The sequence below is a fragment of the Eucyclogobius newberryi genome, unplaced genomic scaffold (assembly GCF_026437365.1).
Source record: "Eucyclogobius newberryi isolate DKJ021-1_F unplaced genomic scaffold, fEucNew1.0.hap1 SCAF_21, whole genome shotgun sequence".
NCBI classification, from domain to species: domain Eukaryota; kingdom Metazoa; phylum Chordata; class Actinopteri; order Gobiiformes; family Gobiidae; genus Eucyclogobius; species Eucyclogobius newberryi.
Genome location: NW_027315846.1, coordinates 11564769 through 11591756, shown reverse-complemented (window position 1 = coordinate 11591756; position 26988 = coordinate 11564769). Strand labels below are relative to the sequence as shown.

Below are 26988 nucleotides of genomic sequence, written 5' to 3'. Positions count from 1 at the left end.
ATATCCAACTTCTTTTTAATGACTTTGTTTACAACATATCCATTGCAGGGGAGGGATTGTTAAATTCAGAATTAAAGGAGTCATGAGCAAGTCACAGTATCTTTTAAACACTATAGTTTATAGGTTACAGGAATCTAACAATTACAGATGATGCTCCTAAAAAAGTGAGTGGTCCTGCTCAAACCATGTTTATTCACAAGAGCCAGCATTTATGTGACAAAATCTGAACATTTGCCACTGATTTGCAGCTTTAAACTACAGCCTTTCCACTACTAGACCCCTGACTTTGAAGTGAGCTGGTGTTTTTGGACTGGTTCTCCTGCTTGACGCGCGCACAGAAATAACGACTTTGGTCAGAGCGAAGTGGGAAGATAAAGTTACTCCTATAATAATCTTACAACACAGTGAACACGCTTATTAACCGTTATTTTTACAACGTTAAATGACAGAGTGCGTGTAACAGGTCCAGAGGAGGGGGCAGCTGTGCGCGCGCGGGTTAAAAGCGCATGATGACGCGCAGAGGAGAGACTGGACCTCTCTCTCTCTCTGTCTCTTTCCTTTGGACGCGAGACGCAAAGAGAGAAAGCCATTGTCCATTGAGAAATCCACGGCTTATAAATCCGGGACGAGCTTTAGCAGCGAGTCATTTCACCTGACACAAGAGTCCAAACCCCCGCGGGACGCAACTGCGCGCAGACGGAGAAGAGCCAAGTGTCCCGACCGCGGCAACGAGACCGCATCCGAGACCCCGACAGCGCGGTAAGGAACCAAGAACCAATCTGAGCTGGAGCCAGTGTCTCTCAAGGGTTTGTTAAATGTGTAGATTATAGTATATAATAAAATAATTTGGTACAAGAAGGAAAAGTTATACGTTTTCCAAATCTATTATCGTCAAGGTGGGTGAGACTAAAGTGCATGTTTTATGAGGATTTCTTTTGTTTTGTAAAGTTAGTACAAAATAGGTTTAAAGGATTTAGTTTTGAGTCATGTAGGATTGCGAGAAAGAAAAAGTATAACTACAGTTTGGCAGGCATGTATTAGTTTTAGCCTATACATGCCTGTTCAAACTTTGAATTCATTAAACGTTGTTGGAATTAGAAGTGATATTCTAGTTGCATAATAACAGTAATACAATTTAGGTTCAAACGCTATCAAAATAAAACGGCATTTTGGATCTGATTTTATTCGAGAGGTTCCTTTTTCAGAGCATATTTTGACAGTTACGACTGCTGAAGAAGATTGTGAGTGAGCAAATAACCTTTTAAATTAGTATATCATTTTTGATAATAACAGTAATACAATTTAGGTTCAAACGCTATCCAAATAAAACAGCATTTTAGATCTGATTTTATTCGAAAGGTTCCTTTTTCAGACCATATTTTGACAGTTTCGACTGCGGAAGAAGATTGTGAGTGAGCAAATAACCTTTTAAATTATTATTTTTGAGAATCCCGATCTGAGGATTAGCTGTTTGTCATCACAGTTTTGCTATATTTATACTTATTGTCAACTGAATATCTTGACGGACCACATGGTTCAATGTTGTGGGTGTGCTTGGGAATCAGACACTTTGCACAAGACACTGCCTGTATTTTGCTGGCTGCCTTGTAATTGTTTAATCAGTCTGAATTAAATGACTGTGATCACCTCGGGCTGTGTGTTCTGGGTGTGATGGTATGACCCAATGCAAGGCAGGAATTTTACAGCTCTTGTGTTGTTTTCTGACTCACTGATCAACTAAAATGTCTTCAGAGTTAGAGAAGTTTTTTTGTCATTAGTTTAATACATGTTGGATATTATTTTGTGTTATTCCAGTGTGTGTGTATCTAAACTTAATGTATACAAGATTTAAGTAGTTTCCATTTTGTTCTGTCTGGCTTTTCCCTTTCTGTAGTTATCACTTTTGCTCATATTTTTTCTTTACAAATACAAAATATACAAGAAATCTATTGTTCTCCAGAAAGTGTGTGTATGATGTGCATAACAAGTACAGTTATAACACTACAATACTAGCTTTGCACATGATAAAAGCTTGTGCGCATGGATTATTTATGTTTTTTGTTTTTTTACAGTAGTTAAAAGGTCAAAGGTCGGGACATTTGTGTAGTCTCACAAGAAAAAGCCATTTCATGTGACTAGTGAAAAGAAACTGTAACGTGATTTCAAAATGAGAAAAAAAAACTACTTATTAGTGCTTAAATAATGTTTTAATCTAGGTACAAAAATTGTCGAATGCCATGTCAGTTTTTTTGTCCATGTTAGTTTCCGTGTAATAATGACATTCTTCGTTTTTCTTAGTTACAATTACTAGAACGTGAGTCATAGTATTTTGAAGCAACACATCTTACTCACTCTTCTCGTATTTGCATATATACAGTAGCAGTTGGTTGCGGTGGCTCCGACCCAAGCCACAAACCACAAGCGAATGTTTAGTTTTTACAATCCTTACACATTAAATCTGCTTTTACATCCTCCGGTTCAACAGATTTATGAACTTGGCAACGCTCAGGGAAGCACTTAAAGCTGGATCACAGTCTCCACGCCAGATCCTAAACATTTTCATCACTTGGGTTGTATAATGTTGCATTGTTTTCTCGGGAGCAGAAGGTAAGCGAGTCGTTGTGAACTCTGGAGACCCTCTGGTGAATGGTGGTCTATGTCAAACCACCATGACAGCTTCCTCTCTATGGTTGCCCCGGCTTGTTTGTGAAAAATTGCTCAATGCCTTGCCACTCATTAGTCACAGTGACTAACTCTGGGTGTCTGGCTTTTCTCTTCCAGCGAACAATGAAGATGCTCCTGCATTTGGTTGCCCTACAGCTGCTTCTGGCCCCAGTGCACTCGGTGAATTTACACACACAAGCAAATTTGACTAGCTGTGCTCTTTCGCTGGGCCTTATTGTGGATTCTTACATCTTTAACCTTCTAGGTCCTGGTGTACAACACATTTTGGGTTGTCTAGACCACGATACACATTTTTTCCCTGCAAAGTTTTGGTGTCCACATTTGAGATCATTATACTACCTCTTATAGGGTGACAGAAGTTTTTAAGTAGTAGAGTATAGAATGTTTTTAAAAAGTATGTTAAAGGCATACGTCTTTGAGTGTCTGTTAGAGGCACTTCAAATTAGCCACATTATTCCAAGAGGCACAGATGGTTTACACTGCTGTGTTACAATATTAAATCAATAGTTTTTAAAATCATTATTCAATTGTGACTTTATTGTGTTCCATCAAAATCATAAAAACATAAAACAAATCATCATACGTGCACATCATTTTTCTACACCACATCATGTAAAAAGATAATTATATGTTTTTACTCCTCATGTCCAAATCAGAACAAATAACAAAGATAAATTAATAAAGCATGTCATGCAATAGTTCAGGTTAGAGGAGGCTATACTAATATTGAACATTAATTATTTAAAAACGTTTGGAGGCAGATATGAAGAGGTCAGCTGTATAAGGACCTGAGTGAAGTCCAGGTCCAAGTCCTTGGTCCACATGTCCAAGTCCAAGTCCTCTTCCTTGAACCTCAAGTTGAGCAATGAGTCCCGCCCTCAAACTTACAGAGTTGAGTCCCAACCAAGAAATCAGTCAATATGTTCAAACTCAAACTACTCAAACTGACTTGGAAAATAAGTCTCTACATTTCTACTAGTTTCTCATTTGTCCAGGTATAAATACTGACACAATAATCACATTTACAGGACACAATTTGACCTTTCTTGAGCAGTTTAGTATAGGATGACAAAAGATTATTGTTTTATGGTAAATAAAGATTTCACAGAACAGTTGTCCTTAAATAATTCTTTAAAGAAGCAACTATTGAGCCATCCCTTCATAATAGCAGTAGTTTGGACTTTTTAGGAACTTCTGGGGAATCACTGCTCAAAATGACTGAACTAAAACCTACTTGTCATACCCTGTTTCTCCTTTATCACACATTGACATTGAGTTGCTCATAAATTAAGCCTGTATTCTATGTGCAGGGCCCTGGTGGAGACTCGTGGGACGCCTGGGGCCCTTTCGGAGAGTGCAGTCGCAGCTGTGGCAGTGGAGTCACAGTGAAGTCCAGGAGCTGCCTCACACACAGGTTTGGACTCAAATAAATGGAGAATTATTAAAATGTTGAAGTTATCATTTTAGTTTACAGGAAGGAAGTGTTATTTAGAGAAAGGGGAATAGAAAAACAGACATGAGAATTGGGAATATGAGTTTGAATGCTTTCCACAGCAATCAAACAAAAATGTACGATCCTCATTTTCAAACCAGCTTTTTCAAACTTTTTTCCTAAAGTTCCAAATTTAGCTGCCCCTTAGAATTAAGATTTTGCTCAATATGTAAACAGGTGTTGCTTCATCAAACAATAATCATACAGCACAGACGTTTAACCACAATTTTAAATCAAGAGTTGGCAATGCATTCTTTCTTTGCTGGATATACAGTAATTGCCTGACAGTTGCCCATTTTTGCAAAGCGTTCTGCCTGAAAGCCCAATGTTTTAACTTGAAAAGGGCTTTTTGGGTGTAACCATCTGGCTACGTGCACATTTGCTACAGCAGGTGGCGGTAATGCACTTTAAAATTTTGCCAACCGCCATAAAACCCCAATAGAAGAAGAAGAAGAAGACATCTGGCTGAGGTTTGGTTGAAGATGTCTGACTCTTTTGGTTCCAAAAAATTATCTGGGAAAACCCAAGACCAGCCGGCAGAAGCCTCACTATAACCAAGAACCACATTTAAGTCACTCAAAAACACTATAATCATTACTTTAAAAACAAACAAAATTTGATCTATTGTTACCTACATTCTTTTTTCAAATTTCACAGATTTGTAAGATTAGTTTTTCATTAACATCAGATTCAGGGTTATTAGTCAATGCTATTATGTCATAGAAAACATATTTCATAAAACAAAGGTGATTTATTTCTAGGACATGTAACCACTGGGAAAAGCACGTAATGAAATAACTTTCATGCCAGAACAACTGTCTGACCCTGTTTGACATCTTTAAAACTGTTAGGGCTAATCTCTTGTAGAAATCTGCTATTTTGGACTCGTTTTAGTCAAATACAAGAACACTTTTAAGAAATAGGGCAAAATAATTCATCATGATATCATTTTTGGCTCCACCACAGACTTACTTTCAAGCACTCTAGCATTTTTGCTGAGTCGACGGCGTCCTGCCTTTTGCATCTTTCACAAAATAAACATAGTTATATAGTGTCTGAATCACGCCTCTAACTACTATAATCAGTCTGATGTGGAGCTGTTGTGTAATAGTATGTATTTCTGGGGGATTTCCGTTTTACTGTAACATTATTTTAACTCCAAACTATGACCTAAGATTCATCCTGAGTATTTAGCCATATTGATTTGTTCATAGAGTGTCCACATCTGTACAGACTTGTCTTATAATTGACATTTGGCGTTTTGACAAGCGCGGGTTATGTTTTTCGAGGCTTAAGGGCTGGTGCTTTGGGAGGTGACTTAACAATGAGTTTTCAGGATGACTGGAAGGAAATGGTCTGTCTCAGTTCAAAATGAGCTGATGTTTATGTAAGATTTAGGCTGAGGATCCACACAGACATAAGGAGTTTAGGCTAATCTTTACATTGATAGATGATCATTTAGACCAGTGTTTGTCCATACTTTCAAGTGAAACCATTAGATTTAGAGGAGGAAGAACTTCTGTACACAGTAGATGATTTGAAAGTAATGTTTTGTCATTTGATTTTCTGTGGTTGTCAAAGCAAAGTGTCTGCCATTGTTAGGTGTGCAGAGATTTGCGTGTTGTTGTAGTTTTATTTAAATTCACAATTTTCTCCAAACACTATGCAATTAAACTATTATACTATACTATGGTTGGAACAGTGCATATTCATGTGCAATTACTGTCGTACCCACATGCAATAATGTCACATTCATGTGCATATAACTGATGTAAATAGAATTATTATTATTATTAGTATTATCTTGTCTTAAGCTAGCTGTTTTATTTGATTTTATCTTTATTTTTCCCCTCCATTCCTTATTAAGAAATGAGAGGTTTTGTCTATTGGAGTTTTTGTTTATAAGAGTTTTTGTTTATAAGAGTTCTTCTATTAAGAAACTATAAGTTATCTGTCCTTTTCCTCTGTATCTACCTGCGTTGCAACAATGCAATTTCCCCATGTGTGGACAATAAAGGAATATCTTACCTTATCTTATCTTATCTTATCTTATCTTATGAACTCCTATGACAGTTACAGGACAAAACAAAAAATCCTAATTTCCATCCTAACCCTTTATTAGTGTTGCAGTTTTAAAAAACATAGTTATCAAGTACAAGGGACATGACATTCTTACTAAATAAAAAAGTAAATATGACAGTAGGGGATTAATCAATTCATTTTATTTTCCCCTTTTTCACTTCCAGAACGGATGGAGGGCACAACTGTGTGGGACCTGACAGGTCGTATCGCTCCTGCAACATTCAGGTAAATATAAGATGTTTCTCAGGATGCATATTGAGAAACACCCTTAGACTTAGACTAGTTAGAGCTTTACAGGGTGTTTTTGTTTACGGAGTCAACTATTGAGGCTAATTGACATTCAACTTTTTTTTTTAAATTGTCACAGGACTGTCCCGAGGGCTCTAAGGATTTCCGTGAAGAGCAGTGCTCCCAGTTCGACGGCACAGACTTCCAGGGCAAACGCTACAAGTGGTTGCCTTATTATGGAGGTCTGAATCTTTGCACCAATAGCACATAATAACACATACAGTACACTCTTATTTTGATTGATGTTTTTGTTGTGACAGCCGAGAACCCGTGTGAGCTGAACTGCATGCCTCGAGGGGAGAACTTTTACTACCGCCATCGCAGTGCGGTCGCGGATGGGACGCCCTGCCACCCGGGACGCAACGACATCTGCGTGGATGGCGTCTGCAAGGTGACTATAATACTCAAAAATACTCCACACAGCACTGTAACATTATAGATGATATTATTACTAAGTTGCGTTACATTTTTCCATTGGTAATTTAGTCTCTAGTGCAAAGAAAAACTTGCAACTGGGATTGAGCCACAGAATTAACTCAACTTATTATTGATAGTGATGCAATCCATTTAAAATTGTTTACTAATGATGGGAGATACCAAGTAATTCTATTGCAAGTAATGCGATATAGATGATGAGATACTGATGCCAATGAGTTTTGTGCTAGAATAATACATTTTCCTCACCCCAGCAGGAAATAATATGAAAAGTAAACACATGTGCAAAAAACCTTACATTTAAACAATCTATTAAAAAAATTCAAGAAAAAATATTGCGTATTGAGATATTTTTACAGGAATATTATTACTTCTTAATACCTGTGTCAGTAATCATATGTATTTTTTGGTATTAATCCACCCATCCCTATTGTTTACTTGCTTTTATGTTATCCTCATCATGTTATTTTATGTTGTTATAAAGCAAAGAAATAAACATTAAGCACATTTTTAAGATATCTTCTGCAGTGTAACAATATGGCATCAGGGTCATTACATCGTGTTCCTCTTCTACGATGACTACAAAGACTAGCACACCTCAAGCAATCACTGAACATAAAAATAAAATATGGAATTTGTTTTTATTGTCGTATGTTTCCATTGCAACTCTCCAAGATGCAAATAAACCGCTTTAACAGGATCCCGCCTTCCACAGTATATATGTTACAACCTTGAATCTATCCGTGAATTGTCAGTCTGAACTTGCCCTCTAAACCTCCCTGCAGAAATACCCCCCTGTTTTTAACACACTTTTATTGTCTAATAACTCAGACGTCATGTTGTGCTTGTGAGCCTCCGGAGTGGAACTGGGGTGGTGTAAAATGGATAAGTGCATGTTACAAAATGAGTAAATCCATCAAACACACCTCCTTAAAATAACAAAAAGACTGCAGAATATTTAACAATGTTCTGTGCGTTAATGAGTGAAGACTTAGAATGGATAGAGATTGAGTTGTATACAAATGTTCAGTGTATGTCTAATAAGAGTAGAACAGCAGGATCTTATAATCATTTGTCAATGTCAACACCTCTTCATCTCTCATTATGGTCCCATGTGTTGTGACTGTGACCTGTGGACTCTGTCCCGTTGTGCACAGCCGCCAGCTCAGGTCTGATTTAAATGTTTCTGAGCCACAATTTAGTCCTTTTTTGTGAGCCGTGACGTTCCAAGACGCTTTTGGTTTACACAAACTTCAAATTTAGTCTGTTGTTTTGACTCTCGGAGATGCAGTTTTTTATAATATGGCATTTTTATATTTTCATTATAGTCATAGTGTCATTAAACGAGAATTTCTTGACTTTGGGGAAAAATAGGTTATTTTTGCGCAATTATAACTCATTTGTTTTTGATTTCTGAAATTATCATTGTCCTCATCATTGGAGCTCAAAGCTGCGTCGAGTCTCTTGTCAATTTTCTACTTTATAATTTGTCCATATTATAATATAATCTGTTCCTTTTTCAATCCAACAGCAACCACTGTTGGATTCAAATGCATCCACAAGCCACTTATGATATAATTATATAATAGCTACGCCTAAATTATAGCCTTCTAAATGTTTCTGATTCAGTTTAGTTTAGTTCTTGATATCTAATGTTCACTGTAATCACTTTTTGACCAGGGGTGATATTGTCAAAAAAAAAGTATTTATTTATATTGTATTCGATGAGGTTCAATGCTCAGACAAATGTGAAATAACTTTATCTTCATAACAACGTTCACAAAATGATTAACAGGTTGATATATTTCCCACCTGTATTCCTGACCACACCATTGGACTGGTTTGTTTTCAGCGTCTCGGTTGTGACAACACGCTGGAGTCTTCTCAGCAGGAGGACCCCTGCCTGCAGTGTGGGGGCAACGGCCAAACCTGTCGCCAAGTCAAAAGCACCTTCTCCACACGGGATCTGCCCAACGGTAAGACTGGGTTTCTATAATGTCTATTGCTACAAATGTTCTTGCTTTCAATGTTTTAATCTATTTTGTTTCATTTTATTCAAGGCTACAACCAGATGTTCGTTATTCCTGTTGGAGCGACCACCATCAGCATCAGAGAGTCAGTGGCCACTCGTAACTACTTTGGTGAGTGTGTTTCAGGTTATTAAAGCTTTGTTTGTGCCACTGCATTTCCTATGATTTTTTCCCAGTCAAAAGATAAAATATTTTGGTTTCAATTATTAATCGCTATGACAACAGTCCAAAATGGACTTTTCAGAGCTTTTAACCTTCTTACAGTGCTATTGGTACTTCCTACATGTGCCCAAAGTGTTTTTTAATTGATTCCTGCAGTCTTTAGCTAGAGAACAGTCTCTGTCCTTCCCCTCGGATGAGCAGACGAACGGGGGCTACTCACCAGGATGAGTCAGCCTGGTGAGTGCCGTAGCACGCATCCCTGTTTCAGCCCATCCTCCTGTACCTGTAACACTCTGTTTACGCACCCACCACCTCCGCTCTAGGCTCTAGAGAGGCAGATCACTCTTCACGAGGGTGGGGGCAAATCTCAAACTAAGCCATTTGCATTTCCGGGTAGGGAAGCGGGGTCCAACATATGAGTGATATTTTACAACTATTATGTTATGGGTGTTGCACAGCACTTAGGATCTTTAATGATAACAAATATTTGCCAATTATTCTCTCTTCAGCTATCAAGAACCTGAGAGGTGAATACTACCTCAATGGACACTGGGTAATTGAGTTCTCCAGAGCCACACCCATCGCTGGGACCGTCCTGTACTACCAAAGAGGCGCTGAGGGCGACAATGTACCTGAAACTATTATCGGCCGCGGACCCACCACTGAGCCACTAGTGGTTGAGGTGATTTCTTTAAGATTTATGTAACTATTTTCTTGTTTTTTGTAAATGTGTTTATAATCTCCGGAATGTTATTGTAGTTGATCAGCCAAGAGCCAAACCAGGGAGTGGACTATGAGTTTTACCTTCCTAAAGGGCGCTCCACTCAGGGATACTACTGGAGTTTTGGATCTTGGTCGACTTGTAGCAAAGAGTGTGGATCAGGTCAGAGAAGGGAAATGCATACAACACAGGAAGTGTATTATTTAACTAGTTGTTTCTAATTATGTTTTGTATTTTTTATCAGGGTACCAGACTCGTTCGGTCTTCTGCACCATTGATCATGAGGCGTACCCCGACTACCTCTGTGCCTCTTTGCCCCGACCACAGAGCAATAGAACCTGCAACCCCCAGGAGTGCCCACAGGTCCACAGGTACGACAGAAGTATTCAGAAATGTTTTGATAATAAGATGCAGGTTTGGAATGAACTGTTGTTATATTGACTGTTTGTAAAAGGATGGCCTACATCTATCCACCAAAGTTGTGGACAAAAAAGAGCAGAAATCATGTATTCAGGTAACGTGTAGCCAAATCCAGTTCTAGAGTAGCATCACCTCACCAGGAGGATCTTGTCTTCAAATCTAGATAATCCCATTTTCCTTCTATCAAAGAAACAGAACGTTATGTACGTTTTGTTGTTTCACCAAATCAATATCTAGTTAGCGATTGAACTGAATTAAAATGAATGTGTGAGCTAGCAACTTAACTGTTATTAACCCATGTTTTCAGTAGTTCCCTTAGCTGTAGTTGCTTTAATACACTTTCGTGTAATCATGTAAATCATGACACTACTGACCCTACTTTTATTTAGTCTTGAAGAAAAATTATGTAGATTCATGTCCGCGTAGAGCCTCAGTAGTTCATGTAGGTTCCATAGCAGAAGAAATTTGAGTTCTCTCAAATGGTCAAAAGTTTTAAGAGTGAAGACGTTTCATCACTCATCTAGTTGCTTCTTCAATTTGGATGAACTTCAGATGAACTGAAGACTTGGATGAGTGACAGAATGTTTTTTTCTTTTGCTATGTAGCCAAACGTTTTATCTTTTGTAGACATGTTTAGACATGAAACATATTTGTATTACATTTACATACAAAAATACCTTGAAAAACTTGGTTTTCAGCATGGTTGCCTCTCCACGGATCTGAACTGTAACTTGGAGTAACTATCCAATGGACATAGATATATTTAATGCCAAGTCCAAGCAATGACATCTCCATGGCATTTTTAATATCATGGAATAATTGCAATAATCTTGTTTATCTTTCTCCTTTCTGATTTATCAGCTGGAAGACTGGTGAGTGGAACGCCTGCTCGGTCACCTGTGGAGGCGGCTCCCAGGTGCGGACTGTGCAGTGTATTACCCATGATGCATCTGGGCCCCGAGTAGTGGAGGATGCTGTGTGTGCCACTTTCTCAGAGGCACCCCCTACCATGCAAACCTGCAACATGCAGCAGTGCGCACTGTACCGCTCCAGCAGGTGGAGTCCGGTGAGTGGACTGACAATTCATTCATTCATCACAGGTGACTGGAGCCTATCCCAGTGACTTTGGGCCTTAGGCGGGGTACTCCCTGGACAGGGGCCAGCTCATCGTGGGGTTAAACTGACAATTCAGCAAGAGCTAAATTTGTTTAATTGATGCTCAGTTTATAAGTTTGAAGATTGAAAATAGTTTAACATTTATTAATTTATAGCTTTTTTTTCAGATTGCCACTCTTTATCAATATAAATATAAATACATTTCCTAAAATAGGGCTGGGCAATTTGACTAAAAGGCAACATAACTTTTTCAAATCAAATGCTTTTATTGAAGCAGTCCAAGCAGACCATTGAAAAGTAGAGATGACTATTTTTAATCTGAATGTAAATCAAAATATATTTCAAAGCCCTGTTTATTCCAGCTATATATTTCTGCATTCCTCATTATTCGAGGCCTATGGGGTAATGAACCCGTTGTGTTTCCAGTGTACTGCGACCTGTGGGTCCGGCGAGCAGACTCGAGATGTGTACTGTGTGGGGTCTGGAGGCATGAGGCTGGAGGAGACGGCCTGTGCCACTCTGCTCCGGCCCGTCTCCATCAGAGCCTGTGAGGCAGCGCCCTGTGCCAGCGAGGTCAGCTGGCACGTCGGAGCATGGACCCTGGTAAGTGTTTTCATAACGCCAACAACCAGAGATACCAAGATGTGTTCAGTCATTGTACTGGGATAGAAAAATAGCAATGTCTTTTAATTTGGTGCTCAAACCTGCATCGTGTCTCTTTTGGGTTTACTACTACTACTGAGACTATCTGTTATCGCTGCAATCATCACCCATAATCAACAACAGCAACCATTATTGTATCATTATTTGACTGAAATGCATCACTTTGCCTGAATAAATCAAGAGGGTTAGGGTTAGCCCTTATTTCATGATGAACAAAGTGTATTAAGAATCATTCAGACTTAATAACTACTTAATTAAAGGAGTTAGCAATTGGGTATTTATTAAATAATTACTAAGCCTGAATAATAATAAATAAACAAACAAATACAGTGTGCTCCGAATGAATTAAAGGCGGTATGGACGATTTTTCGGCGATTTGAGAACGCAGGCGGAAGTGCGCATGCGCACTCCCCCGTGTGGACTGATACAACACACACGTGCGTTTGTTTATTAGCGCAACGGAGCGCATTGCATCGTTCGTCTCCTGTAGATTTCTGTCCACTTCTGCGTCAGCTCGAACTGTCTTTCTCCGTCTTCATTTTGCCCCGTACACTGAGGGATCTATATTATGATAGATCCATGCGCTTAGGCACGAGGAAACATGGGGACGAACCGCACGCGGCTGCAGGTGAGCGGTAGGTGCGTTTTATGATTGATACGTGGCAGGACAAATGATTTATCCACGCCACGAGGAAATATGATAAAAAATTTGCTGAAAAAAATCGTCCATACCACCTTTAAGTCTTTGTTCATACTTTTTTCAATTTATGATAAATGTCCTTTTTGTTATGCATATGGTAAAAAATACAAATACAAATAGAAGAGACACAACCTATACATTTTACAAATCATAGAAAAGCTACTGACAGGATCACTGATTTTCATGTGATCCGGCAAATCTTTTGCTAAGAATCATGGGAAAACAACTAGCTGTGTTCATGACAGAGAGTTGATTCTCTGTCATGGTGCATTATCAAGAGTGAAAAAGATGCTCAGAGTGGGCGAAGATGGCTAATAACTGCTTCAAATTTGGATGGACGTTGAGCAAAATACTTTTTATTTATGATTTTGGAATAATAGTAATGTCCCAAGTTGCTCACGAAATAATCTTAAACGCTCCGAACTTAGACTTACGCCAGAATCTTCGAACATTCCAAATTGTTTTCTCTGGCAGTGCTCGAGGAGTTGTGGCTCAGGAACTCGGGAGCGACAGGTGATCTGCTCGGACCGAAGGAGAAACCTGTATCCAGTGGACCAGTGCAGCGTGCAGCCCAAACCTGCCACCGTGGAGCGCTGTAACACCCAGCCCTGCTACAGCCCACAGAGTAAGTACTGCTAAATTAGTTCAAACGGTCTGTTGGAGCTTTTCCGGACATCTAATGGTATCTGTTACTCGTAGCTGTCCCCAGTATTCAGGACCCAAGTGGACATGACATCACACAGACAAGCTTCCAGCCCTACGTCCCAGGATCTACAGGTTTGTCAATTTATCCGTATTATGTGTAAAAACATAATTTAATATAGTTTTGGGCTCACATAGGTAAGCTTACAAGCACAATTTCACAGTATACACACTTGTTGTACAACAAAAGTACATGTGTGTTGTAGAAACTCTTTGTGTTACCCCAAAGTAAAAAAAAAAAAATAAACCCCATCTAATGAAAGCAGGGTCTTGGGTAAAATTTGTTCATACAATTTCTAATAGAATTTCTGCTGCATGCCTGTCTTAATGAAATGTTATTGCTTTTTCCTGGAATGTTCCACAGTTTTCCATAAACAAATGTATCTCTATGGAAACAAACAAGTGACAAGACTAGGCCAAGTTAGAGGTCAGATCTGTGATGTGTAAAGAATGCATGTTTTTCCATGATATTTGTCAGTGATAAATGACTAATTCCATACTGTAAAATATTTCAACATCTCCATGGAGACAAGGAGGTCTTCCACTATAAAAGTTACACAATGCATCTTTAAATCCAAACTGAGCTTAAACCCCACATAACGTTAAAGTTCCATATGAAATTGATTTATAGACATTTATCCTGATTTTAATTCTAAATTAACATTTTGCTCTACGCTAAAAAAAACAACACATATTTTATGCCAACTAACTTTCGAATTCAGGGACATTATCTTATGTAACTCCATCACGTTGTCCCTCTGAGCTGCCCCTCCCCCGCTTGTCCTCGCTCTAATTATCCAGCGTGTTTTATGGGGTCCACTGCCACTGTCAGCCTGATTAAAATGTTTTGGAATCACTGAGGTGTGTTACAGCACCCACACTAGTCTTTTCAAAGTGATACTCAATATTTTGTCTTTGTGACTAACTAAGGCGAGTATAGTTAGATAGGTTTCGGAAATAAGTCCTTGTCTAGGTTTTAAACTTTAGACTTGATATGATCCTATTTTTAATCCATATTTAGTTGGTTTAGTTCCTGGTTTAGTTCCTGGTTTAGTCCTAGTTTAGTTCAAATTTTGATGCGTATACCGCACCCTTAAAACCAAGTTTAGACAACTTTTTGATACCTTTGATACGAACAAGTACACATATAGCATCAGAGTTATATTGATGGTTTCATGCTGACCCTATACTACACAAGTATAAATACTGAATATTTGAGATTAAGGTGTTACATTTCTTTTGTTATATTGAGTTAAATGTCCAGAATATTGTACCTATAACATATCATTACCTTTTTGTTGCTCGGCATACAGACCTCATGAACACAACCATCACCAACACAGTAGAAGACCCTCATAACTCCGCCCCCGCCATCCACTGCAGCCAATCACGTTACGGCTGCTGTCCCGACCGCCGCACCTCTGCCGGCGGACCACAGGGTCTGGGCTGCCCACGGATCCAAGCCTCTACCCCAGTCCTCACATCTTGTGTCCAGACCAGGTAGGCTCCCTGTGATTACACTGTGGTTTTAGGTTTTAGTTTGGTCACGTTTATGATCTAGTAACCACTTTAACCAGGCTATGTTTGGCTGTGTAACACTTTTAACTATAATATCAGGCTAGCGTTACCGATGGGACTCCACATTTTCTACATAAAAAGCTGTTTTGAAAAAAAAAAAAAAGCAGTTCTATAATGATATAATAAAACTATCCAATGAAAGAATTGTGAGGCCAAAATTGTGATCTGAAAAGCACAATTTATTAATTCTATGCTTTGTTGTGCTTGTCTATGCTTGTGGACCCAATCTTGTGTCTTGTCTCGTCTTGTGAGAAATGTTCAAGTCGCATCCCTTGTCGCATCCCTTGCCAGTATTTGTTAAATTCCCTCACACACCTCACTCTAATAATTTCATGCGAAGCAGAGGGAGTAACCCAGTTTATTAAGCCAAATACTGATTAAAAAAAATAATTGTACTATACCAGTGAAAATTACTTACCTCGAAACATTCATTATACCACCAGTTGTACTATTTGTACTCTGAATGAGGAGGAACAAAAATAGGGTTAAGCGCATTTAAATTATAAATAAGTAGTTATTTTCAGTGTTTCCCCATAGTAGAAAAAGCTTCAGTTGTAGTCATCTGGACTCAGTTTGAAAAAATAGACGTTTCGACTCTCATCCAAGAGTCATTGTCAATAAAAGAATTTAGATCGAGAACTCCGATATTAATACTGTTCTGTGGTAAGACCCACCCATTGGGAGGAGCCTTCCTGAAGTAGAAAGAGTTGTTTGTTTCAACAGAAACTCCCCCCTTGTATCTACCGAGCTAGCCTATTCAGAATCTTAATGGGCTATTAGAATCCTCTTTGTCTTTGTGAGACCCTGGCTCAACCACCCTGAGTACCTGATTAGCATCTGAATGTCCTGGTCCTCTACCTTTCCAGGGGTTCAGTAACCCATTATAAATAACAGGAAGATTAAACCTTAGCCCTCCATTTCTGTTTAAAGAAGGTCTTTCTTTTTTAACAAAAATAGCTTCCTTGACTCCTCTTTCAAACCATCTTTTCTCCCTGCTTAAAACCTTCACCTCACCGTCTTCAAACGAGTGATTAGAGGCTTCAAGATGGAGATGCACGGCACTCTGAGGTCCTGAACTTGTATTTCTTCTGTGCTGATAGAGCCTCTTGTGTAGAGGCTGTTTTGTCTCACCTATGTGCCGTTCTTTGCAGCTTTCTTCACTGCATTGGATCGAATAAACTACATTGCTCTGTTTTTGAGTCGGTAACTTGTCCTTAGGGTGAACCAGTTTTTGTCTTAAAGTGTTTCCTGGTTTAAAATAAACAGGGACTTCGTGTTGTCTAAAAATTCTCTGCAGTTTTTCCGAGAGGCCAGACACATAAGGGATAGAGACACCCTTCCTTCTCTGTTCAGTTTCCCTTTTGTCCTGCTTCTTGGTTCTCTTCACTCTGTTGAGAGCCCAAGCGGGGTAACCACAGGCTGAGAGGGCATTTCGGACATGTTTTTCCTCTTTCTTCTTGCCCTCTGAGCTGGTGGGCACACCTTGAGCTCTGTGTTGTAAGGTTCTGATCACACCCAGCTTGTGCTGTAGTGGGTGGTTGGAACCAAAGAGCAGATACTGGTCCGTGTGTGTAGGTTTCCTATATACCTCTATTTGGAGTTTCCCGTCCTCTCCTCTGATCGTGGAACAATCAAGAAAGGCCAAGCGATTCTCCTTAGCATCTTCTCTTGTAAACCTGATATGTGGGTCCACAGCATTGATGTGATCAGAGAAGGTTTCCAGCTCTTGTTTCTTAATTGTTACAAAAGTATCATCGACATAGCGGAGCCATAGTTTTGGAGCTATGCCTGAGAATGAGGACAGTGCCTTCTTCTCAAAGTGCTCCATGTACAGGTTGGCCACTATGGGAGGGACGGGCGAGCCCATGGCACAGCCATGAATCTGTCTGTAAAATTGTCCCCGGAATTGAAAGTAAGTGGTGTTCAGACAGATGTCCAACAGTTTACATATGTGTTCAGGTGTCAGTTTGGTCCTTTCCTGTAGGGTGGTGTCTTCCTGCAGTCTGATCCTCACTGCTGCTATTGCTTCCTGGTGAAGCCATGCCCTGCATTTATGGCCTTCCAAAAATACACAAAAAGGAGGTTCCACTCAGACCCATAGTGTGCAGCACAGATTCCATCACTTACAATGTGGCCAAGCATTTAACAACTATATTGGCTCCGCTTGTGGGGAATTCGGATGTCGATGTTCGGAAATCATGTGGAAAACACGCACAACTTTGTGGATAAAGTGAAACATCTCCAACTGGACCCAGATGACCTCATGGTTTCATACGATGTGGTGTCCCTGTTCACCTGCATCCCGACCTCTGATGCAGTAGCAGCAGTGAGGACCAGACTGCAGGAAGACACCACCCTACAGGAAAGGACCAAACTGACACCTGAACACATATGTAAACTGTTGGACATCTGTCTGAACACCACTTACTTTCAATTCCGGGGACAATTTTACAGACAGATTCATGGCTGTGCCATGGGCTCGCCCGTCTCTCCCATAGTGGCCAACCTGTACATGGAGCACTTTGAGAAGAAGGCACTGGCCTCATTCTCAGGCATAGCCCCAAAACTGTGGCTCCGCTATGTCGATGATACTTTTGTAACAATTAAGAAACAAGAGCTGGAAACCTTCTCTGATCACATCAATGCTGTGGACCCACATATCAGGTTTACAAGAGAAGATGCTAAGGAGAATCGCTTGGCCTTTCTTGATTGTTCCACGATCAGAGGAGAGGACGGGAAATTCCAAATAGAGGTATATAGGAAACCTACACACACGGACCAGTATCTGCTCTTTGGTTCCAACCACCCACTACAGCACAAGCTGGGTGTGATCAGAACCTTACAACACAGAGCTCAAGGTGTGCCCACCAGCTCAGAGGGCAAGAAGAAAGAGGAAAAACATGTCCGAAATGCCCTCTCAGCCTGTGGTTACCCCGCTTGGGCTCTCAACAGAGTGAAGAGAACCAAGAAGCAGGACAAAAGGGAAACTGAACAGAGAAGGAAGGGTGTCTCTATCCCTTATGTGTCTGGCCTCTCGGAAAAACTGCAGAGAATTTTTAGACAACATGAAGTCCCTGTTTATTTTAAACCAGGAAACACTTTAAGACAAAAACTGGTTCACCCTAAGGACAAGTTGCCGACTCAAAAACAGAGCAATGTAGTTTATTCGATCCAATGCAGTGAAGAAAGCTGCAAAGAACGGTACATAGGTGAGACGAAACAGCCTCTACACAAGAGGCTTTATCAGCACAGAAGAAATACAAGTTCAGGACCTCAGAGTGCCGTGCATCTCCACCTTGAAGCCTCTAATCACTCGTTTGAAGACGGTGAGGTGAAGGTTTTAAGCAGGGAGAAAAGATGGTTTGAAAGAGGAGTCAAGGAAGCTATTTTTGTTAAAAAAGAAAGACCTTCTTTAAACAGAAATGGAGGGCTAAGGTTTAATCTTCCTGTTATTTATAATGGGTTACTAAACCCCTGGAAAGGTAGAGGACCAGGACATTCAGATGCTAATCAGGTACTCAGGGTGGTTGAGCCAGGGTCTCACAAAGACAAAGAGGATTCTAATAGCCCATTAAGATTCTGAATAGGCTAGCTCGGTAGATACAAGGGGGAAGTTTCTGTTGAAACAAACAACTCTTTCTACTGCAGGAAGGCTCCTCCCAATGGGCGGGTCTTACCACAGAACAGTATTAATATCGGAGTTCTCGATCTAAATTCTTTTATTGACAATGACTCTTGGATGAGAGTCGAAACGTCTATTTTTTCAAACTGAGTCCAGATGACTACAACTGAAGCTTTTTCTACTATGGAACACGCCTGGACGAATGAGGGATTACACCGACAGTGTTTCCCCATGTTTTGTACAAAATGTTCTTTATCTTTTTGTCAGTTATGGATGCTGCCAGGATGGAGTGAGGACCGCTTCTGGCCCGAACAGAGAGGGCTGCTCGGAGTACGTGGCCCTGACGCCCACTGTAAGAAAAATACACAAAGCTCAGCCATTACAAAGCCACAGGAAATATTCAGTAGTACTGGCCCTCATACAAGAACATGTGTGGGAGCCGTCTGCACTTTAGGAAGCCAAAACATACAAACTAAATGAACCAAAACCATATTTGGTCAGCCTCGGCACACGATGTCTGCCTATTTTTGGATAGTTCTGTTCCCTGTTTGGAAGACAATTTTTTTTTAAATTTTTATATTGGCCGGGCACATCTGCACAGTGCTCAGCTCGTCTGCTACTCTTCTTGTCTTTGCGCTCCATACGTTTTATAGAGATGATAATTAGAACTTTATAATTAGAACCTGCAAATTAAAACATTAAACATTGTTTTAGCTAATGGCTCCCATCATATGAGCTGAGGTGTGAAGAGCTGCCAAAATGTGTACTTAAGAATAACGTAACAAATCATATCTGAAGGTAAATTGTAAGCATTTGAAGCATTTAAAGTGGTTCATATACCAATTTTGTCACAATAAAATAACTTGCAGTGTAAAGAGTAACCAATGATTTTTCTCAAATTAGAATATTCACACTCAATATTATTCAAATATGGTGTCCAAATTCCAAAAATACTCTGAATAGTAAAATTTCTTCAAAAAGTTACTCAAGTAAATGTACGAGTAAATTTAACTACCCAACTCAGCACATGATTAAGTATTTGTAGCATGTTTTTGACTGCTCACTCATCTCACCAGGTGGCACCCACTCTACCGACCGAAAATGCCAGGCAGTGCCGACTGACCACCTATGGGTGCTGCTTTGACCGTACTTCAATCGCAGCTGGACCCAATGGAGAGGGGTGTCCCGACCCACCTAACAACAGTACGTGCCCTTCATCCCCCTACAACACACGCACATCCTCTACATTCTGACACAACTTTGTCTTTCTGCAATCTGCTTCGTAAGGATGTTGTTTAGTTGTATGTGTCGTTAAGTCGATTAAGTCAGTGGTGTTTTAGTCGACTAAGATTTTTATTAGTCTCGACTCATTCATTTATTTAGATTATGTGGATTTCAACAGCAGCAACATGTACATTTTGAAAAATATGTGTATATTTAAATGCATTACACATTTTCAAATAATGTCACCATCAACAATGTCTACCAAGGGAAAAACAACTCAGTTTTTTTGGTTATTTGTTTGTTCTTCCTCCATTAGGCTTTAATGATATACATCACTGCAGGGAAGGGGGAGAGAGAGGGGAGAGACATTCGGAAAGCTCCCAGGATGAATACAAAAATCTAATCCTTTCTTTTTTCCCTTTTAGTCGAACGTTCGATCTGCTCACTGCCCCGTGCGGCTGGGTCCTGCTCTAGCTGGACGCCGCGATACCACTATGACGTTCTCACCTCCAAATGTGTCCACTTCTGGTTTGGAAGTTGCCACGGAAACAACAACAACTTCATGACCCGCGCAGAGTGCCAGAGTGCCTGCCCGCCTGCTGCCCCGAGCCAACAGGATGCCGCCCCGGCTGCAACACCCAGAGAAACGCCCTCAAGAGGCACTTCCACACCCGCGCGTCCCGCTGCAGGATCGGGGTCTGGCAGGGGCAGTTCTGGGGGGGCAGGTGCTGGAGCAGACACCCGTGACCGCGGCATGGGGCGCGTGTTCACGGTGCAGAGTGGCTCCGGCCCTGGGGGTAGGCACGGGACAAATGCGGCCACACACGCCCATAGAGCCCGGCTCGCCGCGAGGGCACGGCACACCTCCGAGGCTTCCACTGCCCCGGCTGCGGCACACAGCGGCCCCGCTGCCAGGTAAGAGCAGAGGATCATGGGAAACAAATTAAAGAAGGGAAATCAATTCTCCATGAAGGAAAACAGTGAATGTGATCAAAATGTGTATTCACCAAAACACCTTCATATTTATACAGTCTGAATAACCGGTTAAGATGAAGGGTTTACTATAGTGACAATACTTTACATCCTAAGATATCTGAATGTCATGTGGGATTGGAAAAATGTCTGAAACTGGCAAGAAATCAAAATCCCTCAACTTACTTCCACCTTTCAGATAGATTTTACATTCGGTTATACCAAATTATGAATTTGAAAATGAAACTAGAGGGAAAATAAAGGTGTTTGTAAAAGTGAACTTATTTGTTACATGTTTTGTGTGTTGGTGTTTTGTAAATGATTTATGTGTTGCCTGATAGGGCTGCACAATAGCACGTCATTACTTTGACTTAATTAAACAGTAAAGCTGATTAACCCTGTATTTACTGGTCAAAATATGAATTCAAACTAAGACCAGGAAATCATCTCTACAACAAACTATTGGGAATGTGTATTGTGCAGAACTATTGCCTGTGTAATCTTGCTTTGTCAAATCACTCTTCATTGTTGGTTGCTACACAAATCACGCTTTCACATTTGCCTTGCACCCTTTTTGTTGTTGAATTTGGACTTTTCACCTCACAGCAGCCTTCACAAATGGACTTTTTTTTTAAGTATCACAAATCTGGGACGCTTCATTCACTGTCTGTTTGTCAATGTGTTTTGGGTTTTATGCTTTTGTCAGCTGCCTTCTTTTGTTTGTTTTTTTATTTTACCTCACTGTTGTCTGTGAACTAATAAAGGTTGTGCTGTGATGCTTAATGTCTTTGTCCGTGTTTGTCTATTGCTGTTTGTCACATTGTAGAGTGGGAACATTTCGGTGTGGGTTCTTTATTTGGGTGTCAGGGAGTCGCCAATCAGCCAGCATAACCACAAATAAGATATATTATTACATAATTATTCATCTTTTCATTGTGATACCTGTCCCATGATACATTATTGGCCTGATTGGTGTACTTTCTGTTGCTTTGGGGTCATATTATACTGTACCTTCTCTATTTTCCTTTCCTTGTCCAAACCTGGTCGCGGGCCAACTTTATCCTCGCTTTGGTGGAGCATAAAGTGAATTTCATTTTGCTTTTTTCCTTCTTTTATCAAAATTCCCTGTCCATTCCTTGCCTTTTATGTGTCCTCATTTCCCAGTTTGATCCTTGGAGCAGTGAGCATTGATAAGTCGGACCCGGACACAGTGGAGGCTCTGGTGGGGCAGACTGTGGTGCTGCCCTGTAGAGTGAGCCCTCTGCCCTCATCAACTGTCTCTGTGGAGTGGAGGAGGGACGGCATCCCACTGTCCACTAACAGGTCAGTCTGTAGTATGCAACGTAGCTGTTATATTACTCATAAGTAGGTTTATGTTTGCAGAGTGTAATGTCTGTAGAGCAAAGTGGTAAGAGAAGGCGGTTAAGTATAACATTTTGAAGCTTAGCAATAACAAAAATGCATGGTAAAAGGGCAATAGGTCATATTTGACATTGTGCTGATATCACACACAGAGGCGTTCACACACAGGCAAAGCAGTTTAAGTGTTGTACTACCAACCTGAGCTTAAAGTGCATACAACAGATTTACATGTTTTTCTAATTATTGCTTCGTCAAGTGGAAGTTTTGGGAAGAAATAATTAAATAAAATACAGGAAGGAGAGCTGCATTCTAACCTATCACAAACTTAAGCCTACCTACGCAAATATATTGATAATTAGGGTGCAATAACGCCAAGGAGTTTGGTTCTTCTGACCCATTTTAGAACGTTATCTTTCGCTTTACAGACACCACCAGCAGCCCAATGGCTCACTGTTGGTTGGTCCTTTAATGAAGTCGGACAAAGGCTGGTACCTGTGTGTCGCAACCCGGGAACAAGAGAGGGACCACCGCTACATTTACCTGTCTGTCTCTGGTAACTCTACAGTCTCTATGAAGCATTATGTTGCCTTTCTGAAAGCTGCTTCACACTTTGCCAAAACTGTGTTCTTTTTTGTGGCCAAGCCAAGATGAACGTACATTCTAATTCCCCTTGTTTCTGTGCTAGTGATGTTTTGTATAAATATTAAATGGACCTTTTTTAGAGGGAACCGCTCCTCTGGACCCCAGCTTGCACCCCAGCGACAGCCCCTCCCCAAAGTAAGACTTGTTTGTTCAATCACAAACATCGATATTTGCTAGTCCTAAAAGGCTTTTCTTCAAACGTCTTACAGATTCAGCATTGATCGGAGTGGTTCGTCTCTGCTGGAGCTGAGAGAAGGACAAACCGCTCAACTGGACTGCACTGTGCTGCCTCCTTCAGCGCTTCAGTCAGTCAATATTCAGTGGACCAAGGATGGACGCAGCCTCACGGACTCAAGGTCACTGTTTTGTACGCAGAAATCTATATCATAACTGCACATTTATTTTAAAAAACGGTTACTGTAGCTCAGATATAGAAAAAAACAAAACAACAAAAACATTACAGGTTAAATTTTAATGTATGTATTCTTTGTTTTGTTTTTGTGTTTTTTTATGTAGCAAATAACGTTTTACCATTGTATTGAACATTGCCTCAATGCATTATTTAAGAGTTGTTTTTAAGAGGAGTTAAAGCTTGTATAGCTTACATAGTTCAATCTTAGGGCCCATTGAGTAGTATGTTGTGGACTGCTTGAATCCTTTGACAATGAATTATGGGAAACATCAACATAGCTCTGACATAGATGCAAAGCCACACTAATATTTCAGTGGCTGTTTCCTTTTCCAGGGTCACTCATGTGTCTGACGGGACTCTAATCGTGGGTCTGCTGAGGTCTGAGGACTCTGGTCTTTACACTTGCACTGTGTCCAGTCCACAGCAGCTGGAGCAGAGGCAGATACAGCTTCGAGTGCAAGGTACCACTGATTTAATTCACTATTTAAAGGGCCTCAAACCTATATTGAACCAAGAGTGAAGAATAAATTATGTTTTAGGATAAACTACTACCTTTTAAGAAACAACTGTATGACATAGTTACAAACAGTTATTTCCACTTTGTCCACATTGTCCTCAAAAATGTCTCTGACTGGATAACATTTTCTGACCTTGGTAGTTGCTTCCTTAAAGCACTCATTCAACATGTTTAAAATGGTAAAAATACCTACCATTGTATTCTTATGTTCATATTTACTTCCACATACATTTAGAAGAGCTAGTCACTAGACACCAGCACAGCCTGTGTTGTTCTTTCATGTTACCACTAGAGGTCAGTAACAACACTCATATGACCAGTTGTCTTCCCCCTTCACAGCTGATTTGAGGATCACAACTGCCCCCAACAACATTGAAGTGTCTGAAGGCAGCACAGCTCTTCTGCCATGTGTTGTCTCCGGGGACAACGTCAGTATACGCTGGTCCAGGTATTTTCAACTAATTGACTTGACATTTTTGACAGTTGTTTTATTTTCCAAATCCACAAAAATGCTCAATGGGTTCAAAATGAAATATCCCAAGATAAAATAAACAGCTCTTGGCTTCTACTTTTGACTGCACCCAAGTCTGAATGTTTTTGTATGTTGTCCAAATAGAAATGGAGTCCCAGTGAGACCAGACGGCCGTAAGCTCCATGTCTCGTCTGACGGGAGCCTGATTATAAACAGAGTTAAGGCCTCAGATGAAGGCACCTACAGCTGTAACGCCTTCACTGGGATCTACTCTGTGAGCGCCACTGCAGACGTCCGGGTCATCAAGGAGGCAACACAGGGTGAGTTTATACTGAAATGAAATATTGAAGAATGTTTATTATGGTATTTTCTTAATATGTCCCATTTGTGTTCAAATCAAATACTGACTTTATTCATAACAATTGTAATGTTGATTTAGCCACAATTACAAAAAAACATTTGCACAATTTGTTTAAGTTTATGCTTGGACGTATACAATGGAGAGATAGTGAAAATAGATGGACAGTCATTTTTATATTTCTGTCAAACAAATTCTAAGAGGACCTTAAAGGAATCACTTTACTGGTATTGTTGCAGTTGTGGGACAAATACAGATTCTATCATCTTATCTTTCCAATATGGTTGCACTTTTCTAGTGGGGAGTCTAACTTCTTGTCTGTGTGAATGAATAAACTTGTAATGTTCCACAGTATGGCATTAAATTGTAGCTTTTGTTTCATTATGGTTATTTGTATTGCCCAAATATACCTTGCAAAACAGATCTGACTTTTACCTCGGCCTTGTGGTGTCACCTGCTTGTCTCCATGCCGATAGAAATGTTATACTGTGCTTTGGTTGGTCAACATTCAGTGGACCATGGACAGACTCACTGACTCCAGATCACTTTACGCAAATCTGCAAACAACTTATTTAACTATTACAAGTTATATAATGCATCTTTAATTGTGACTGTTTTCAATACTTGTCAATATTCTTTATGGCCCACTTTTGCGATCATTTACTGTACCAGATCTCCTCTTTCTCAGATAATGACGTTCCTGTGGATTGTGTGGACCAGCCGGAGCTTGCAAACTGTCAACTGATCGTCTACGCTCGGCTCTGCACAAACCTTTACTATTCTAGTTTCTGCTGCGCGAGCTGCACAAAACAACTGAAGTTCGACCGGTTTAAACGCTTCGGATTGACAAAATCGGGTTGAAAACTATGTCACAGTAAAGGAAAGAGGAAAAACATTTGAGCCACTTGGAGACACTTAAAACATTTATGAAGTGCAACAAAAGGACTCACGACTCTTCAAGAAATCTATGAATGTAAATGTAGATGGTCATTCACTGCTCTGTTTAACACTGAAAATGGAAATAAGGTCAATTTCCTATTACTGACCTCATATTGTTGTTAAAGGCAGTTGAATGTGATGCAGAAATGACAATTTCAATGGATATTGTTCCATGTTCTCTGTTTTTAGAGAAAATTATGTCTTTACCCTCAACTTACGACTGTACTGTAAAGTGTTGTTTAGTGTGTATCTAGATAAGGCACATTTATTTTGTAATATACATATGATATTAAATGATTTATTTAGATTTAATGACGAATTGTGAGGGATTGCACAATTTCAAATGTTAGTGTTATGATTATTGTGAGTAAAAACATCATGATGTAACGATTATTCAGTAAAATCTTTAGTTTTCTTTCATTCCCGTGGTCTGACATGTTAATACCGTATTCCTCAAGTTTGTAACCAGCTTTACATAATTGAACTTGCTGAAAGACGCAATAAAGTTAAATGTTACTATCAAGATAAAAAAAAAAGTCCTTTACATTTAGGTCTATTTTTTGGGCTGTGAACTTGACTTCCATAAAAGAGAGCAGGCAGCAGCCACGGGGATGACACACCCACAAACCTTTTCATCTGTCCACGACCATGAACCGCAGCAGTCCCAGTGCCAGGAGAGGCCAATTTGATCAGCAAAGATGTTCTGCCCAAACTGTGGTGCTAAAAGTGTTCAAATTTGTCAACAGGCTCATTTACATTACTGGCATGGATGTGCTACCCTGCTGTCTTATGAATGTTTTATTGTTTTGTTTTTGTTGTTCATTTACTTCAGTCTCCTGAGCTAAATCTTACCACTCATTCCTCACAATGTCGCTCAAAATGGGAGATTATTTAGCCGTGTCTGTGTTCTATTTAAATCTTTTTATGCTCTCTCCAGCAGGACATGATGTTTCCTTTTATAACGGATTTACCTCAAGAGTCTGTGTGAAAAATGTCTGGTTTTCTTTAGCAGCAGGAGAGCCATTATAACAAAGTGTTTTCTTTTTATTTGACAACGCATAAACATTTATTTGTTTATGAGATTTATTTTTAGGCCTGACAGAAAACCATAATTGATAGTTAGAGACAAAGTGTATTTGGAGGTGAAACATACCAAGAACATTTTAACTGAAATGGTGCTGTTTCACCAAATTATATGTTTTCACTGAGGGTTAAGTTAAAAAATATGTTTCGTGACTACAGTAAATTTCTCATAATGCCATCAATGTCCACAAGATGGCATTAATCAACAGCAAAAAATGTGCTCACTCACATTTTTACTAACTCAAGACACTTTTTGCTTTCACGATAAAGGTGTTTTCTGATCTGTTCAAACTTAATCTAACGTGAGATTC

The 26988-nt window shown here is 39.9% G+C and overlaps 1 protein-coding gene across 1 annotated transcript; it reads left to right on the top strand.

The window, feature by feature from the left end:
- Positions 1-575: 575 nt before the first annotated feature.
- paplna (papilin a, proteoglycan-like sulfated glycoprotein) lies at positions 576-25978 on the top strand. The gene is made up of 27 exons (XM_072457597.1): positions 576-759; positions 2782-2844; positions 3996-4099; positions 6424-6484; positions 6627-6729; positions 6808-6938; positions 8835-8958; positions 9043-9123; positions 9684-9856; positions 9934-10057; positions 10140-10266; positions 11177-11381; positions 11858-12034; positions 13269-13419; positions 13494-13569; positions 14796-14996; positions 18964-19048; positions 19773-19899; positions 20346-20835; positions 22057-22215; positions 22680-22807; positions 22977-23031; positions 23106-23252; positions 23642-23769; positions 24165-24273; positions 24442-24617; positions 25344-25978. The coding sequence occupies exons 2-27, from the start codon at positions 2788-2790 to the stop codon at positions 25514-25516; spliced, it is 3672 nt and encodes a 1223-aa protein (XP_072313698.1). The 5' UTR covers positions 576-759; positions 2782-2787; the 3' UTR covers positions 25517-25978.
- Positions 25979-26988: the final 1010 nt, after the last annotated feature.

Bases quoted from the DNA above. Each gene is read 5' to 3' on its own strand.
- paplna (XM_072457597.1), top strand. From the start codon at position 2,788: ATGAAGATGCTCCTGCATTTGGTTGCCCTACAGCTGCTTCTGGCCCCA. The intron at 9,857-9,933 runs GTGATTTCTTTA...ATGTTATTGTAG, and splicing joins CTGAGCCACTAGTGGTTGAG to TTGATCAGCCAAGAGCCAAA. The intron at 13,570-14,795 runs AGGTTTGTCAAT...TTACCTTTTTGT, and splicing joins CCCTACGTCCCAGGATCTAC to TGCTCGGCATACAGACCTCA.